Source organism: Girardinichthys multiradiatus, chromosome 1, assembly GCF_021462225.1.
Source record: "Girardinichthys multiradiatus isolate DD_20200921_A chromosome 1, DD_fGirMul_XY1, whole genome shotgun sequence".
Taxonomy (NCBI): Eukaryota; Metazoa; Chordata; class Actinopteri; order Cyprinodontiformes; family Goodeidae; genus Girardinichthys; species Girardinichthys multiradiatus.
Window position 1 is genome coordinate 36,862,293 of NC_061794.1, and position 19,079 is coordinate 36,881,371.

The following is a 19,079-nucleotide window of genomic DNA, read 5'->3' on the forward strand; positions in this document are numbered from 1 at the left end:
CTCGGACTCTATGTCTCCAACATCCCCCAGAATCTGGTCAAATCTCTCTCGGAGGTGGGAGTTGAATACATCTCTGGCCGAGGGCTCCGCCAGACGTTCCCAGCAGACCCTCGCTATGTGCTTGGGCCTGCCAAGTCTGTCCGGCTTTCTCCTCCTCCAGCGGATCCAATTCACCACCAGGTGGTGATCAGTGGACAGCTCAGCCCCTCTCTTCACTAGAGTGTCCAAAACACGCGGCCGAGGGTCTGATGATATGACAACAAAGTCGACCATTGACCTACTGCCTAGGGTGTCCTGGTGCCAAGTGCACTGATGGACACCCTTAGGTTTGAACATGGTGTTCATTATGGACAATCCGTGACTAGCACAAAAGTCCAATAACAAAACACCACTCGGATTCAGATCGGGGAGGCCATTCCTCCCGATCACGCCTCTCCAGGTATCACTGTCGTTTCCCACGTGGGCGTTGAAGTTCCCCAGGAGAATAATGGAGTCCCCGGGAGGGGCACTATCCAGCAACCCTGACAGAGACACCAAGAAGGCTGGGTATTCCGAGATGGCTGAGCTGGGGGGCAACAAGCACGCACAGCGTGGGCTCGCGCTGTGCGTGGAGGAGAGCCCGACTATTTCTAGTCGATTTCTCTTGACCTCCCGCACAAGCTCAGGCTCCTTCCCCCCCAGCGAGGTGACATTCGACGTCCCTAGAGCCAGCCTAAGCATCCGGGGATCGGGCCGCTGAGGTCTCCACCTTCGTCCGCCACCTTCGTCTGCCACCCAATCCTCTTTGCACCGGTCCCTCACGGTTCTCCCTGCAGGTGGTGGGCCCAATGGGGGATGGCCTCACGTCTCTCGTTCGGGCTTGGCCCGGCCGGGTCCCGCGAGGAGCAACCCGGCCGCCTGGCGCTCTCCGCCGAGTCCCGACCCCAGGCCTGGCTCCAGGGTGGGACCCCGGCTCCGCCGTACCGGGCGACGTCACGTGCCTCAATGTACTAGTCTTCATGAAGGATTCTTGAACCGCTCTTTGTCTGACCTGTCACCTAGAGCCTGTTTGCCATGGGAGACCCTACCAGAGGCATTTAAGCCCCAGACAACGTAGCCTCTAGGATCATTTGAGCACTCAAACCCCTCCACCACGTTAAGGTGGCGGTGCATTTATGTAGCAAACCAAAAATTGTAAAATAACTTTAAATATGTTACATTTTAGAATCCTTAAAGTAGCCGCACTTTGCTGTAATGATTGAAATAGCCTATTAACCTCTGGTTGTCTCTCAATGAACGTCTGGGAAGTTCTTTCAAGACTCTTTGGAAAACCATTTCAGGTGACTAACCTCATGAAGCTAATGGAGAGAACGCCAAGGGAGAAAAGCAGTAATCAAAGCAAAGGTGGCTATTTGGTAATAATCTAAAATATATAAATGTTTAGTGTTATTTCACACTTTTTGTTTACTACATAATTCCACATGTGTTCATTCACAGGTTTGTTGTGTCTAGTGAGAATCTACAATTTAAATAGTCATGGAAATAAAGAGACCCATTAAGTGAGAAAAGCGTTCTAAAACATTTGACCGGTAGTGTATATAAACAATGTTTTAGATATTTGAGAGGAAAACTGGGAGCAAAAACAAAAGTGTTGCCTTTATATTTCTGTTCAGTGTACAGAGCATTTTATAATGCGACAAAATGGAGAAATTGTATTGGGGTATAAACACTGCTGCAATTGAAAGTATACAAATTGTTGAGCCCATGCAGTTTAGTGTTTGTGATAATGTTTTATACTTATACTTAAGTTCTTGACATGAGTTTCTTCATCAGGCAGTGTTTGGCTTAGCGAGACTTTTAGCAACATCGCTATATTTAGGGAACAAACACACAAATGTAAACAAGCATCTGGAACAATAAAGTCAAAACAGCTTCTGAAGTATGATGCAGCACTGCGGGCGGGGCCGTGCCTTCATGTGTTTAATTTACTGCAGCCTAATTTCTCAAACTATTTTTAAAGTGTCTCGTATGGGTAAATGTGATTTACTGTCAGTACCCATTTGCTTCACGTTTAAGTGTGAGGGACAAGAGGTGGGGACAGAAAATAACCTGGAGCAAGACACGGCGGTCACAGAGAGTTTGGACATGGGTCTGTTGCTGCTCATTTTACGTCTTCAGCCCGGAGGCACCTATGTGTCATAGTTAGTCTGTTCAGGTTCCCGCAAAGCTGAACCACTTTACCAAACCTATTTTTGCAAACCTGAACTAACTGTGTACTACGTGCCGTGTTGTTCACAATAGCACAACAAAAGGCACAGGGAGCTCATCTTTATTTCAAAGCTTCTCTCTCTTTCTCGTTCACAGAGATAAATCCCCTTTCTATTTATAAGGGAGGGGGGGAAAAGCCTTCAAGTATTTATCTCTCCATTCAGCAATTATTTAGCATACCTGTATCCCCGACAATTTTATAGAAGGATTCAATTTTGCGATTCCATAGGCATTTAGGCGACGCTTTCACTCAGAGTGGCACTCAGTGCTTGAGCTCATTTTTCTTCTATAAACCCGCGACACGTGATCGAGGCACAGATTGTCACGTTCATCCCTAAACAATCACATCAGGTTCTCAGCAGATTGCAACTTATTTAAGTCACCACACCTGCAAACTACACACATAAAGCGCTGTGAAAAAGTACTTACTCCCTTACAGATTTTTTTCTGTTTTTGCTTTGCTGTAACACATAAATGTAACCAATTTTAATATCAATGATAATTTGAATGAATACAAATTAGTTTTCAAGAGATTATTTTATTTATTAAGGAATAAACAGTTATCTAAACCAACCATTTGAGGCATTTGCTTGACCAACAACGTACTTGCTGCATGGCACTGTTGCCTTGCAACAATAAGGTGCTGGGTTTGAATCCCAGCCTGGGGTCTTTCTGCATGGAGTTTGCATGTTCTCCCTGTGCATGTGTGGGTTCTCTCCAGGTACACTGGCTTCCTCACACAGTCCAAAAACATGGCTGTTTGGTTAATATGTTACTCTAAATTGCCCTTAGGTATGAGTGTGTGTGTGTGTGTGTGTGTGTGTGGAGTGTTGTTTGACTTGTTCAGGGTTTACCATGGATGGATGGATGGATGGATGGATTGACTTCCTGGTGTTCATGCCACACGTCACCACCTGTCAACCCTTCCTATTTAAAGATGGACTTGCTGGTGTGCTTTGGATAACTGTCCTGCAGCATAACTAAAGTGTGCTTGTGCTTAAGGTCACATACTCAGGGCTGGAAATTTTCCTTCCGGACTTGAGAGCAGAATGGTTCCATCAATTTGTCCAAGTCCTAAAGCACCTAAGTAGACCAACATTATCAAAGTACCACCACCAGATTTGACTGAATGGGCGATATTTCTTACCGCAATATGGATGCATTCTATAGCTTTGATTCCATTAGAATATGCATTTTTAGCCCTCTGATTTAATTTACTCTCTACAATATGCCAGCTCGGGTGTTTGTAAAAAAATCTCCTTTTCCACAATACATAAAATGCCAGCCGAGTGTTCCTGCCTTGGTTTGACATAACTTGATCTAAGCCAGTGCCACAGACAGTGTGCCGGGTGTCATTGTAAATCTATCTAAGCTTTCCTTCTTGTGATCAAGTTGTTATTCCTTTGCAGGGACCCAACGGCATGAAAAGGCCTGGTATTCTCTGCATGAATCATTTAGATGAAAGCCTAAGGGGGAGGGGAAAGGAGCACGAGGCACCTGATGTCAACTTTAATTAGAATCCAGTTTGGTCCACGCTACCTTGACTTTGAAATCTGAGAGTCCTGGAGGGGGAAGTGGAGACAGTTCTCGGTTACAGGATGTGATTAGACTGTGTAATCTTGGTCACCACTGGATGCCACAGAAAACAACCACAAAAAGCAGTTGATAGCTGTTTTCGTGCAAGCCTTTGTATATTTATTCAGCCCTGGAGTTGATTTTAATTGCATTACTAAAAAGACATCCTCAGCATTGATCTTTGCTCATGCAGATAATTTTCTGTGCATTGGGGGTTTGGTCTCAATGGGTGCCATTTCACACCTAACACCTTATCATCTTATCCCGTTGCTCCAAGTTTATATACGTAAAAAGAAAGAAATATAACTTCCAAGTGCAAATATGTGGCGCATGACCAGACAGCTAGGGTGTGTTGAGCGAAAAGTGTCCCATGGGAGCCTCGAATCCCTGGACGTTCCCAGTGCGTCATGAAAAGAGTCAGGGCACATCACCGTCACTTGTGTCTTAAATCTCCCTGCTCTGTGGCACAATGTGAAACATCAGAGCCCCACAGCAGCAACTCAGAGAGCCACATGAAGACTGACAGAAAAAAGGATGCCGCTTGCTTGCATCTTGCACGCATTATAGGCATTTAGAAATCCCATGTTGGACAGAAGAACTTTCAGATTCCTGTCGAAAGTCTAGGAGTCTGAAGGAAAATAAAGCAAAACCTAACATTACTGTTCATAAATTCACACAGAAGTTGCATGGCCACCACAGCTGCCTTTGTAAGGTGTTAGAATGTGAGGACAGGTGATGATGGACAGCGTGCTGTAATTTGGCACCTGCCTCGCTGCACGACTCTCAGAGCCAACAGACAGCACGTCTTGTGCAGGGAGAGAAAAACAGCAGGGGGAATGAATACTGAATAAACGCCATTCAGATGTGCATTGATTGCTAATACACCCACACCTGGATTTACAGTAAAATATCACTCTCATTAAAGCCAAACAAGTTGTTTCTCTCCTTATTAAAACAGCTCCGCTGCATGCAGTTCACTCTTTGCTTGCAAAAGGTAGCATCAATTAAAACGACTTTGTTGGTAACAGCCATATGTCTCACTGAGCTCTTGTGCTCCTATGTGAGTATTGTTGTGCAGCTGAAATTTGTTCTGGGTTTATGTTTTTGATTAGGTCATAAAAGTCAAATCGTTATTTTCTACCTGTTACACAGCATAGATTTTTTTTTTTTGTTTTTGTTTCCAAGTATATTATTTTAAAGCTGCAAATGCATGTTGTCTGCCTGGGGCAAGAAAAAAACATGACTGCAATATTTCTTTTGACAGCGTTGGTCACTGCTTGGGCCTGTGCAGTGGAGTGAACGCTTAATCTATTTCTTCTATGCTCCCTTGGTGGACAGCCAAGATGTGATAACATATTATGAGAGTGTCAAGATTGCATGTGGATAAAGGGTTTTAAGTTACTAATTAAAGCTGTATTTGTACAAAACCATAATACAATGTTCTATCTTTTATCTGAGTAAAAATGGCAAGGTGTTTATTCTTTGCTAGAAGATACAATGTTAGAAATACAGTGCAATGTAACATCAACAAAAGAAACAGCGAGGTATTCATATTTGTCATGTTAAAACCTTAAAACCGCCACTTGTTTTTTTTTTTTTTTTAACTATTCGTGAGGTAGACCAACACAAAGTAGGGCATAAATATGAAGTAGGAGAAAAATGACATCATCACTTTTTCAGCCCCATTTACTCCAACCTGGGCTAAATAAAATCTAGTGCAAGAACACAGGCTCAAGGGGTTGGTTAAAGAACATTAGTGAACAAAATGATCATGAAGACCAAAGAACCCACCGAGCAGGTCAAGTGATAATCAAGACATATTCACACCCAGTGAAGTTTTAAAATTTGGTCACGTTACAACTGTTAATTTATTAGGATTATGTGATAGACCAACACAAAATGGTATACATTTGTGACATGGAAGAAATAGGATAAGTGTTTTTCATTTTTTTTAACAAATGATAATCTAAAAATTGTGGGGTACATTTATAGACCGCCCTCTGTTACTCTGTTACCCCTGAATAAAATTTACTCTTAGAGAATCAGTAATAAGACAGTCTCCACCCAATCCAACTGAGGTTCAGCTATTTTCTAAAGAGGAATGAGCAAAAAATGTGTGCAAATGTGGCAAAGAGTGGCTATAGACTTGGAGTTGGAATTGCAGCGAAACCCGGTTCTGCAGGCTATTGACTCAGAGCATTCTGGAAAAAGAGATATTGGGTCACAACCCCCAGCTATGATGAACTATGGTGGTTATCTAAAGTAGCTTTCACTGCTGTGCCCTGATGTACTCATACTAACAAAGGCAGAATTAGAGGTAAGTATGCCAATGTAAAAACCTTCTGAAATAAATGTGTAGCAAATACCCAGAGTATGCTTCCAAGTTTCTGTAATATTTTCAACATTTTATTGGGAACTGCAGATTTACGCTAGGGCACGTGAACTAGTAGGATAGGTCTGGTGACATCTATGATTTATGCAATACCTTGTGTCTATCACAGAAAACCCAAATAATATACATTGATGTTTGTGGTTATAACATAACCAAATCTTGCATATGAATATTTTTACAGGTGTAGTACTTACATTGTCTGCAAGTGACCTGAGGTTCATGCAGTTACTTTTTTGACTTAAAACAGTTGTGGCTGACAAGCCATGCTTTAAGTTGGCAGATACCAATTTATTTTTAGGTTGAGAAATGAGAACATCTAAAATCATTAATGTCAAGTTCTTCTGCTTTGGTAAATGCCTAAAAAAGACTTCAAATTGACTTCTGTTAATAGATGACACTATACACCACACCGGCAGTTCCTCTGGGAATAATTCCAGAGGGACTTTGGCTTTAAAAGACTTGGTCTGTATCCTGCTGTGCTCTGCCCTTACAACTGCTAGTTCTGATACCCATTCATCTGTGTGTGTAGTAGTCTTTTGAAATATGCATAGCCACACCAATTAATGAACGTGTTTCTGGCTCAGACATACAAGTTTGGGTTAATTAGTTTTTTTTAGCTGCTGATAATGAAAAGTAATAATTTGGGATTTTTGGAAGTATGGTTGATTAGTGTCTTGCTCAGGCTGGATTGAAAGATTTATTATTCTTTGCAGGAGCTATATAGCTTAGCACAAACATAGAAAGCAATAAGAAGTAGATTTTTCCATTTTTTAGCATTACTCCTATTCCTATCCCTACATTCATCCTTGTGGCCTTTAATGTGATGTCACTGCTACTCCTTAATTTTCACGGCTAAGTCCCATTTTACATATTGCTCCTCATCCTTAGGCTTCAACCATATGTGTACAATGATTAGGGAATGCCAAATGTTTCTGAAACATTTTGTGTGGCAACCATTAAAATGAATAGGTAGGGGTTGTGCTTGCAAATACTGTAAAACATGTAAATATTTTCTCATCTAACTTATTTTTTGCAGCAAAATAACAGCTGAAATGTACAATCGGAAGTGTTGCCATATTTTACCTTGTTGGACCATGTTTTGCTGAATATTGGACCATTTGCATGTTGCTGGACGCCACTATGCCTTTCCAATGTTTTCGGCCATTTTATATCCCAGGACTGTCCGCTACTACAAATCCCAGCGGCCACCGCGGCTGATAGGATGCAGCTCTGAGGCCACAGTCCACTATATAACAGAGGATGAGACGGCCCACCATTTCCTTCAGCTTGGGACCTAAACACGGTTACCGGCATCTAAAGCAGCATTCTGGAGAAGAGGTCCCACGTGGATTTCATTCATTCTCATCGTTGGCCAACGAGAAAACTAAGCAAATTAAGCTTACAGGAATAAGAAGGTTTGTAAGTTTTCACTTTGCCAATCGAAGACGTGAGTTTAACACGTAACCAAAAAACCACGGAGTTTCAAGGAGACGGATTGCCATCCTTGTTTTTGTTCCAGTCGACTGCTGACGGTCAGATCATATTTTCCCCTTTCGCCAAAGAGGCCAGAGGACGGAGATTGACCGCTCTCCTTGGAGTTTAACAGCGGACACGCAGTAACTCCCCACGCCTGTAGGAGGAAGCCTGAGTACCTGGTGAGAACCCACGCATGCACGGGGAGAACATGTAAACTCCATGCAGAAAGACCCCCGGCAATCGAACCCAGAACCTTCTTGCTGCAAGGGAACAGTGCTACCAACTGAGCCACTGTGCAGCCGAATAACAGATTTCTAAATTTAAAATGTTACAAGAACAAAAATACAGATCCCGCTGTACTATCAGGTTGATGTTTTGAGATGTATTACATTTGGCTTTTTGTTTATATTCTGCCTTAATGAGAAAAAATTAGATCATGCTGATGTCTGCTGCAGGATTAATGATGCGAACAGACTTATAAAGTGATGTACTGTATGTCTGCATACACCAAATTGCCAAGAACTGATGATGAATCAGTTTTTTAGAGTAGTGTCCCATTTTTTGTAGAATATTTTAACAACTACCTAAAATAAGTTAGTTTGTTTGTTGTTTGTTTAGATTAATTGATTGTGTCGAAAAATTAAATTACAAATTTATTTTAAAAAAAAAACATTGCGGGGGTCCTGCAGGGTTACTTTGGTAGTTATGGAAACTTAATAGATTTTGTGCAATTCAAGTTTTAAATAGCTGTTTTTGGAATTTTTGTATGAATGAACTTCTTTTAGACCAAAAAAAAAATTGTGAAATTATCATACCCCTGCAAACTGAAGATAAGTTAATTATAAGTTTAATTATTCATATGTCACAGTATTTAGATTTAATCAAGTGAAAGTAAAAAAAATGTGTTCAGGTAAGTTACAGGAACAACAATTTTAATGGAATTCAGCATGTATCAATAAAGGGTTTCATATATACAGAATCATCATTTGAACCATTTAACATAAATAAGGCATTTCAAATATTGAAAACAACCCACTGATTGCACATTTCTGTTGGGTTCATCAGTTCCAGGGCAAATGGTCGTGAGTTCAATTCGTGAAGTCATTTAGGAGATGATGAAAGGCATACAAGTAGCCCACACACTAATGGTAAAATGTGTGAAGACACACAAACATCTCTTTCACAATACATTTGTTTCATCTTCACATCATATACTCAATTTCATCAACCTTTGGCTGTTTGGGATTTTGCATGTTAGAGGAAGAGGGAAGATTTACCAACAGCACAAATTAAGTTTTTATGTACACTGGAAAAGACAAACAATTTATGCATACTATTTTACACTCCACAATATTAAAAAAAGAGAAAAAAAAAATCCTGAGGGCTGTCAATTTCTGCACTTGCTTCTTCCATGTCCTTTGATATCTTCTCTCCTGTGTTGGTATTTTGCTGCAGACATCCATCTCGCTAAGCAGTCACCCCCAAAATATTATTCCAAATGCAGAGACAGCCATCCTCCGTGTCAAAGTTGGAAAAAAAAAAAAGATGAAAATAGATTCATTACAGGGTTGTGATGAAGTTCCTCGCAGGCTGCCTGAAGCGTCAGTATTTTCAGGAGCCTCAAGCAAGATGTGCTTTATGTATTCTACATCTGTTTACACTTTTATTTGAAAGTGTTCACATTTCTTGAAGCAACAATAGGTTCATTGTCTCTTGTGATAATTGGTCCAATGACAGTGCTATAATAAGTAAAAAAAAGTGTGAATATCACAGGCATTAGCATGAAATGTCTGCTTACCCTTTGCAAAGATGAGCAATTAGACAAGAGACATAAATTACTACAGTGGTGCTTATGCATATAGAAAAAGACTGACCTTTGAACCAGAGGTATTCCCTTGCATCCTCTGCAACCAAATTTTAATACGTCGATGTTGTGTATGGCTGAGTGTTCTGACAAAAAAATGCAAGGCAGAAATAGAAGGTTAGACTATGTTGTCTAGTCAAACAAGTCAATTTGCAGTAAAATTCAGAAGCAATAACCGCTGTTTAGTTATTCCACAGCCAGCTTCACATTGCTGTACGTTTGTCTCCCTCAGCTCCGCTCTGCAAGCACATTTATTAGGCAAGTGAGTGCTCCGGCCCCGTCATTATTTCTGTGAATGTTTTTCATTTTGAGAATGAATGTTGAATTTCATCATTTTCATTTTAAGACCAGATTTTATTGTAAGTGGAACTTCCACAATGCCAAAAAAATATATATACAGGAGGAAGAGAGAAAAACACTGGATTTAAACTCAAACAAGCTGTCCAACAGCTGATCAAATGTTTAAAACCCTTAGCTGTAAGGAGTCAAAATGTGCACAAAAATCTGACTTTCATGTCATTTTCTATCAGGCTGTCACATTTTTATGACCCACGGATGGGAAAGGCAAAACTGCTTTCTGTCCTTGAACATGGCAGGATTTTTAAAATGCACACACAGGGCCTTTCACAATGCTCCATCACTGCAGAGGTTGGACACAGTGAGACATTCATTTAAAATTTCCTGAAAGATCCTCAGGCGATTGGTACAAAAATGTCATATGGGCGACCCCAAACAATTTCACCTGTACTACGCCAGAGGATCTATTTTGCTGTCCATGAAGAAACAGACAGATCCTCTATCCAATTTAAGGCTCTTGCTGATGCTGACTGCAACCCAAAAACCATAAGAGTTTAAAGAACAAAAGCCACTTCTCTTCCCACACCAAACAACGGCCCTTTTGAACTTGGTATGGGAGCAGCAAACATGGGGCAATGAATGGTGGCAGAAAAGCATATTCTCTGACGAGAATAAAATGTAGCCTGGATGGTCCTGTTGGCTTCTATCATCACAGGGAAGGCAGCTCTATCATGATCTAGAGAGCTTTTTCTTTCAATGGAAAAATAAGGCTTCAGGTTGGTCAGGGGCCTCAAACTGCAGGGTATGTGGAGATGATTTAATGTGCATCTCTCTTTACTGAGGGCCCTTATCTGTGCAGTAATGACTGGATATTTCAAAAGTAGGAAGCAAAATGATATTATGCCTGTCTGACAAAAGTCCCTCTTTTGGACTACTCTAAATGGTCACCTGATGTAAATCTATCTGAAATATTTGGGAATGGATGAAAAAACAAACACTATTTCCCAATTGTATATGCCCTTCTTAAAGCTACAGTAACGAAGCAACTTTTCCGCCACCCTCCTGGTACTTTTTAAGTTCTGTTTGGTGATTTTCTTTAGTCAGTAGTCTGGAACTTTTGATCAACTAGCGAATAGCTTGGTTTAGTTTAAATATCCTTTCCAATTAATTGCGCTCTTTATTCTTTGTTTCTTGCTTCTCTCGTTTCTTTTTACATTTTGATGCTCAATTAATAACCTGATCCAATTCCAGGAGCACAACATGTAAATGCTCACTTTGTGCCGGCCGTATACATACACACATAGACACGAGACACATATCTCTCTCTGTCTAATACATATATACATATATATACATATATATATATATATATATATATATATATATATATATATATATATATATATATATATATATTATATATATATTATATATATATATATTAATATATAGACACACACACTATATTGACAAAAGTATTGGGTCACACCACCAGGTTAATGAATTATCGTGTTCCAATCACTGCCATGGCTGCAGGTGTAAACATTTGGTGTGAAAAAAACTGACTGGCCTGCACAGAGTCTTGACCTCAAACGTCTTGAGCATCTTTGGCTATAATTTGATCGAAGGCTGCAATTCTGTTTTTTTCTAATCTAATTATAAACACACTCCTAAACATTGTGGAAGATGTTTAAATAATAGCTAAAGTTGCTGTTCCTGGCGGCTGTGGATCCATCAATCAATTGGACCTTATAGATTAAGAATAGGAAGTCATCCAAGTTCATGCACATGTAGAAGTAGACAGTCTTGATATGATGATGATTATGCCTTACAGTTTATAAAAAACTAACTTCAGCTGCTCAGAGAATTAGAATATTACTTAAAACAATTGAAAATATATTTTTATTCGAGAAATGTTATGTTACGACCTCTACAATTATAGGCAAGGGAGCTGACTTGTCAGTTGTACAGTAGACAGCCACGGTTATCCTCCATAGGGAGGGTGGGCCACAAAAGGTCAATACTAACGAGTCTGGAATTTCACAGAGTGCTGTATCCAAGAATATTAATGCAAAGTTTAATAGGAAGAAAAGGTGTGGTAGAAAACAAAGGACAAACAGCGGGGATAACTACAGCCTTTAGAAGTTATGCAGAGCTTCTTCGGGATCTTTGGGGAGATTCACAAGATGTGGAATGCTGCTTGAGTCAGTGCTTCAAAAGCCAAAACACACTGTATCAAGGACATGGGTTACAACTGTCACATTCATCCTATTAAGTCACCCCTGAAGGGGAGACAATGTCAGAAGCATATTACTTGGCTTAAGGAGAAACCAGATTGTACCGTTGCTCTGTGGTTTAACGTTCTCTTTTCAGATGAAAGTAAATTTTGCATCTATTTTGGAAATCAAGGTCCCAGACTCTAGAGGGAAAATGGAGAGGCACATAATCCACATTTGCTTGAGGTCCGGTGTGATGTTTTCACAGTCAGCGATGATTTCAGGAGTCGTTTCATTTCAACGTGTTTTATCAAGTCCAAAGCTTTACAGAGACACTGATTCAGTTTTCCCACAGGACTTGGTACCTGCCCATGCTGCCAAAAGTACCAGTACCTGGTTAGACCACTGTGCTTAATTGCCCAGCAAACTCACCTTCCTTGTCAAGAGCAGGATGCAAAAAATCAAAGCCACCAATGCAGATGGACCAAGGCTGTTGTTAAACCAACCTAAGCTTGCTTAACTGCTCAGCAGTGCCACAGGCTGAGTACACAAACTGTACAGTACAGTGGACAATGTACAGTAACTGGACATACTTAGGCTAACATTCTTTTAAAAAATCTTTGTTTTTTTGTAAAAAGAAATTGTAACCGACATAAGCATTTGAAATAAATATATCGCTCCATGTCTAATTCATGTTTTGAATTGAATAAATAAAATATGTTACTCTTCAATGTTATTCTGATTTATAGAGAGATATTTGCATCTAGTGACTTTAACTGATTATAGATCAAAGTTAATTTGTTAAGTTTTAAGTTCAGTTGACTGAACCTCAAACTTATTTTCAACAATGAAATCCATCCTAAACTGGTATAAAAGCACTGAGAGAGAATGATTAATAATTTTTCTCAGTTCTGAAAGGTTAACTTACCCTAGTGGTTTTGATCTTGTTTCCGGCGTAGCACATCCAGCCTGAGTTGTCAGGGAGCGTCTTGCATTCCTCCCCCTCCAGGCAAGGCTCCATCTCACACCACCACTTCCCAATTACTATGGATGCTACAGACAAGAGAATCAGTAGTGGGTATGTTTAACTTTAAATGAGAGTGAAACAAAATCCAGGACCTAAAAAATAGATGAGCACAAAGCCTGAATGGGTAACTCCATTTCAATTGAGCCAAGAGTTACCTCGTACAATTTAGAATTTTGTTTATATTTTTGTGCTCTCTAGTAATGCTGACCCTGTAAATTTCTTCCATATTCTATTACACAGTTATATGACCAATGAAATGTATCTTCTGTTTTGGAAATCAAACCTTTTTAAAGGTTTTTAATCCAGGTTTTCTACAGGTTTTGGTGAGATAAATTTAAGACTTATTGAGACCTCAATAAGACTCTAATGATTTAAATTTAAGACCTACATGAGTCATGAAAAATAACTTCGGTATGTTACCTTAATAACAGATAAATAATGTTTAGACATTTGTCGATTTCCACTGAACTTTAGGTGTTGGTAGTTTTATTACATAAGTTGGTTATTAAAAATAAATCTGCTCTGGGAACGATCACAAGGTTTTGATACCTTGTAATACCACCCAAAACCCAGATAACTTAAAAACTAAGCCACTAAGCCATAATTAAGTGTAACTTAAAACTTAGTGCAGACAATCTGGGTGTATTTAAGCCTTTTTATGCTTTAACTAGAGACTATAAAATTTGAGGCATTGTATTACCTTTTACAACCCAACATAAACCTTGATATTATATTTCATTCTGAACCAGGTTTTACAGCTGATCACACAAATTTATTGATATACGACATTTCAGCATCTCCTGATCCAATTTATCAAGCTAAAATGTTGGACCTTCAGTTGAAGTAGATAATGTTCAATATTTTACATTTCTTTGTCTACTAGAGTCGCCTTTTGCAAGAAACAATGAAGAATATCAGCAGCATAGAGAAAAAATATGTACATTCTGCAATGCAGTTTCTTCTTTGCATGCAATTAGACCTAAATGCTGAGGGGGAAACTTTGACTTTTCTTTCAGAAGAGAGGACTGGGAGGTGTGACTCAGACTTGACTTTAATGCACACCACACACTTTCCATCAGAAGAGAAAATTGCTTTAAATACAGGGTAAGTAGACAGTAAATGGTTTGTAATGTGAGACCGAGGGAAATAATCTGTCAGAGCTGACATCGAGAGATCTCAAATTCCCGCGGTCTGCTCACAGATTGCTGTAATATTTGCAAAAGGATTTAAGATAAAAGCTGCAGGTGAGAGGTTTCCTGGAGCCAATATGTTTTTAAGTTATGTTATACCGATGCACCAAATCCATTTCATGAAAAGGATTGAGGCAGTATTGGAGACATTTGTCAAAGCATACATGTAACCATTATTAAATACCTACCAACTGTATATGTAAACAACATTTATTTTGCCTAAATCTCTTTGTATTTTGCTGCTTTATATTTTTCTCCTCTTCCCTCAGGTATGGTAAACTCTGCCACCGTGTTTGTCTCGATGTGAAGCAAAGCCCCCACTTTCAAAAAACCTTGTGTTTGTCTGTCAGCAACAAAATGTGCTTGTGACATTATCCCTAATGTTGTCTTATTTGAGACAAGGTACTGCATGGTTGGCTTTGTATTTTAGGAGATATGAACAAATCTCTGTATCTTTTGTTTTTTTTGTTCATGGCATCACATTTGATGGAGTGCAATAATCATTTTACTGTAGAAAGCACTGACACATTGTCTAAGCTTTTTTTTTCTGCAACCACAAGACAGGATCTAGTCTAAGCTGATAGCTCAATGTTGCCATTTTATTTCCAAAATACTAACCGTCCACACATGAGGGTCTATTTCTTGTGGTTCCAGCTACCTTGCCAGGCAGACAGGAACACTTCACCGTCTGTGATCGCTCCTCAATTCGGTTCTTATTACAGCATCTGTGAGCAGCTATTACTTCACACGTGCCGCCTTCTGAGGAGGAAAAAAACAGACAAAACATTAAAATATATTGAGTAAACATCAGCCCATATAACTACACTGCCTTGCAAAAGTATTTATACAAATCTTACAAATACAAGTTTATGAAATGGAAAATAACATTTTCTTTTGAGAAAATTGTTCCATATCAATATGTTTCTTTACTCATTTATTTCATTGCAACCTGAAGCAAACCTGTCTTGCTTCAGATCTCATTATAACACACATTCTGGTCATAGGTACATGACAGGTTTCAGATATTTTCAGATACAGAGGCATTCTACCTGTCAGGTTTATAGCATGACCTTTGAGCAGGTCACAACTTAATGGTTGGGACCACAGGACTGTCCTGCCTAAATATAGTTTCATATGGTTTGATCAGATATACAGAGCAGCTTGTATAATGATGGTTTAATAATAAAAACAAATGATATGGAAACTGTGTAATTATATTTAGCTGGAAATCCCAATAAAATATACAGTTTTAGTTTAATTTATGTAATTAGTTGCTGTAAATGAACTTTTCAGAAAAAAATGATAAAATAAACTGACAGTTTTGCATGTTAAATATCTTTTTTATGTGATTAATGACCGCTTTGGTTGGTGCAGTAAATAACTGTTAACAGGTACTTTTGCGAAAGACCCAAGAAATTATTTCTGTGCTTTCCTCTCTCTCTCTCTCTCTCTCTCTCTCTCTCAGAAAGATCCCTGTAGCATGCTGAAAGTAAAAAAAAAAAGATGAATAGATGTGTTGGATTGCAGTATAAAAATTAAACCTATTGACAGAAGGAAAGGTCTGCTTTGGGGTTGTTAGAATTATTAACACTGGAGCCTCCACACAATTATCACCGAAGTGCTGGTTGTGTCCTGAAGGATCACACACCTAGACCATACGGATGTGACCCACACGGAACTACCAGCCTCTCCCACCCACCGTTCTCAGACTCTCCACAGATGAGAGTTGTGCGGTAAAGGACCATCTGACAATTACACCTGTCAGCGTGACACAAGATCAAGGAGGCTGCAGAGAGCAGGAGTGCTGAGAGGGAGAAAATATCTGGTATATTGCCAGCAAAGTGATTAGAAGTTATGTTTGACAATGAGCTGTGGGTTTGTGAAATGCGTCATGCCTGGATTTGCATATCACTTTACGACATTTGAATATTTTAGTTTTCAAGGTCCTCTTGATGCAGAGCGGTTTCTCTTAAGCAAAAATCCATCTCTGCACTCAGCCTTAAGTGAAACCCTGCTGTATAAAAAAGTAAACTGTACCAAATCACTCCAGATGATCTGATAATGATCTGAAGCTACTCATAAGTTACTTTGCTTGCTCTCAGTTAAATAAACTCAGAAATGCATTGACGAGGGGTCAATTGTACATTGTGAAAGATACCACTGAATTAATGTACATTGTTTTGAACAGTTTAGACATTCAACCACTGGATAAGGAAGGCTTGTGTGTAAAAAAAACATATAGTGCCCTGCAATAGTACACTGCTCAAAACAATAAAGGGAACACTTAAACAACACAATATAACTCCAAGTAAATCAAACTTCTGTGAAATCAAACTGTCCACTTAGGAAGCAACACTGATTGACAACCAATTTCACATGCTGTTGTGCAAATTGAATAGACAACAGGGAGAAATCTTTGGCGATTAGCAAGACACACTCAATAAAGGAGTGGTTCTGCAGGTGGGGACCACAGACCACTTCTCAGTACCTACGCTTTCTGGCTGAGGTTCTGGTCACTTTTGAATGTTGGTGGTGCTTTCACACTCGTGGTAGCATGAGACGGACTCTACAACCCACACAAGTGGCTCAGGTAGTGCAGCTCATCCAGGATGGCACATCAATGCGAGCTGTGGCAAGAAGGTTTGGTGTGTCTGTCAGCGTCCAGAGCCTGGAGGTGCTACCAGGATACAGGCCAGTACACCAGGCGACGTGGAGGAGGCCGTAGGAGGGCAACAACCCAGCAGCAGGACCACTACCTCCACCTTTGTGCAAGAAGGAACAGAAGGAGCACTGCCAGAGCCCTACAAAATGACCTCCAGCAGGCCACAAATGTGCATGTGTCTGCACAAACGGTTAGAAACCGACTCCATGAGGATGGTATGAGAGCCCGACGTCCTCAAATGGGGGTTGTGCTCACAGCCCAACACCGTGCAGGACGCTTGGCATTTGCCAGAGAACACCAGGATTGCCAAATTCACCACTGGCGCCCTGAGCTCTTCACAGATGAAAGCAGGTTCACACTGAGCACATGTGACAGACATGACAGAGTCTGGAGACACCGTGGAGAGCGATCTGCTGCCTGCAACATCCTTCAGCATGACCGGTTTGGCAGTGGGTCAGTTATGGTGTGGGGTGGCATTTGTTTGGAGGGCCACATGGCTGGAGTATGTCAGCAGTTCCTGCAAGATGAAGACATTGAAGCTATGGACTGGCCCGCCCGTTCCCCAGACCTGAATCTGATTGAAGATATCTGGGACATCATGTCTTGCTCCATCCACCAACGTCACGTTGCCCCACACACTGCCCAGGAGTTGGCGGGTGCTTTAGTCCAGGATTGGGAGGAGATCCCTCAGGAGACCGACCATCCGCTGTCTCATCAGGACCATGCCCAGGCATTGTAGGAAGGTCATACAGGCACGTGGAGGCCACACACAATACTGAGCCTCATTTTGACTTGTTTTAAGGACACTACATCAAAGTTGGATCAGCCTGCATTTGTTTTTCCACTTTAATTTTATGTGTGACTCCAAATCCAGGCCTCCATTGGTTAATACATTTGATTTCAATTGATGATTTTTGTGTGATTTTGTTGTCAGCACATTAAACTCTGTACAGAACAAAGTATTCAATGAGAATATTTCATTCATTCAGATCTAGGATGTGTTATTTGAGTGTTCCCTTTATTTTTTTGAGCAGTGTATTTCTATTCTATAGCATTTCTATTCAACCCCCTGAGTTAATACTTTGGAAAAGCACCTTTCACTGAAAATACAGTTGCAGATCTTTTCTGTATGTCTCTGTTGACTTTGTGCATCTAGAGCATCTAGAACATTTTCCTTATTCTTCTTCCCAAAATAACTTAACCTCAGTCAGACTAGGTGGGGAGGATCTGTGAATGGCAAATTTTATGTCTTTTGGCAGATTGTCAATTGGATTTTGGTCTAGAATTGACAGGGCCATTCTAACATATGAAGATGCTTTATTCTAAGCCATTTCACGGCAGCTTTGGTGTATGCCCCCTCCTTGAACCGCCACCTTAACGTGGTGGAGGGGTTTGAGTGCTCAAATGATCCTAGAGGCTATGTTGTCTGGGGCCTAAATGCCCCTGGTACGGCGGAGCCGGGGTCCCACCCTGGAGCCAGGCCTGGGGTCAGGACTCGTCGGAAAGCGCCTGGTGGCCGCGTTGCTCCTCGTGGGACCCGGCCGGGCCAAGCCCGAACGAGAGACACGAGGCCATCCCCCAGTGGGCCCACCACCTGCAGGGGTAACCGTGAGGGACCGGTGCAAAGAGGATTGGGTGGCGGACGAAGGTGGAGACCTCAGCGGTCCGATCCCCGGATGCTTAGGCTGGCTCTAGGGACGTGGAATGTCACCTCGCTGGGGGGGGAAGGAGCCTGAGCTTGTGCGGGAGGTCGAGAGATATCGACTAGAAATAGTCGGGCTCGCCTCCACGCACAGCGTGGGCTCTGGAACCCATCTCCTTGAGAGGGGTTGGACTCTCTTCTACTCTAGAGTGGCCCACGGGGAGAGGCGGCGGGCTGGTGTGGGTTTGCTTGTTGCCCCCCAGCTGAGATGAGAAAGGGTCGTATCCCTGCACCTTCGGGTTGGGGAGAGGTCTCTGACTATCATTTCAGCCTACGGGCCGAGTGGTAGTGCAGAGTACCCGGCCTTCTTGGCGTCCCTGTCAGGGGTGCTGGATAGTGCCCCTCGCGGGGACTCCATTAGTCTGCTGGGGGACTTCAACGCCCACGTGGGGAACAACAGTGACACCTGGAGAGGCATGATCGGGAGGAAT

At 41.1% G+C, this 19,079-nt stretch overlaps 1 protein-coding gene across 4 annotated transcripts in view; it reads right to left on the reverse strand.

Moving 5' to 3' along the window:
* Nucleotides 1-8,595: 8,595 nt before the first annotated feature.
* The window catches only part of LOC124859099 (chemokine-like protein TAFA-1), a 66,300-nt gene continuing 55,816 nt past the window's right edge, over nt 8,596-19,079 (reverse strand). For 2 of the 4 annotated variants that reach the window (XM_047351752.1, XM_047351665.1), the window contains exons 3-5: nt 14,903-15,043; nt 12,996-13,120; nt 9,648-9,793 (exon numbers count right to left, since the gene is read on the reverse strand). In XM_047351752.1, the coding sequence (XP_047207708.1) occupies nt 9,758-9,793; nt 12,996-13,120; nt 14,903-15,043 (302 nt within the window). In that variant the 3' untranslated portion in view covers nt 9,648-9,757. The other 2 variants (XM_047351920.1, XM_047351837.1) reach the window with 2 other exon arrangements.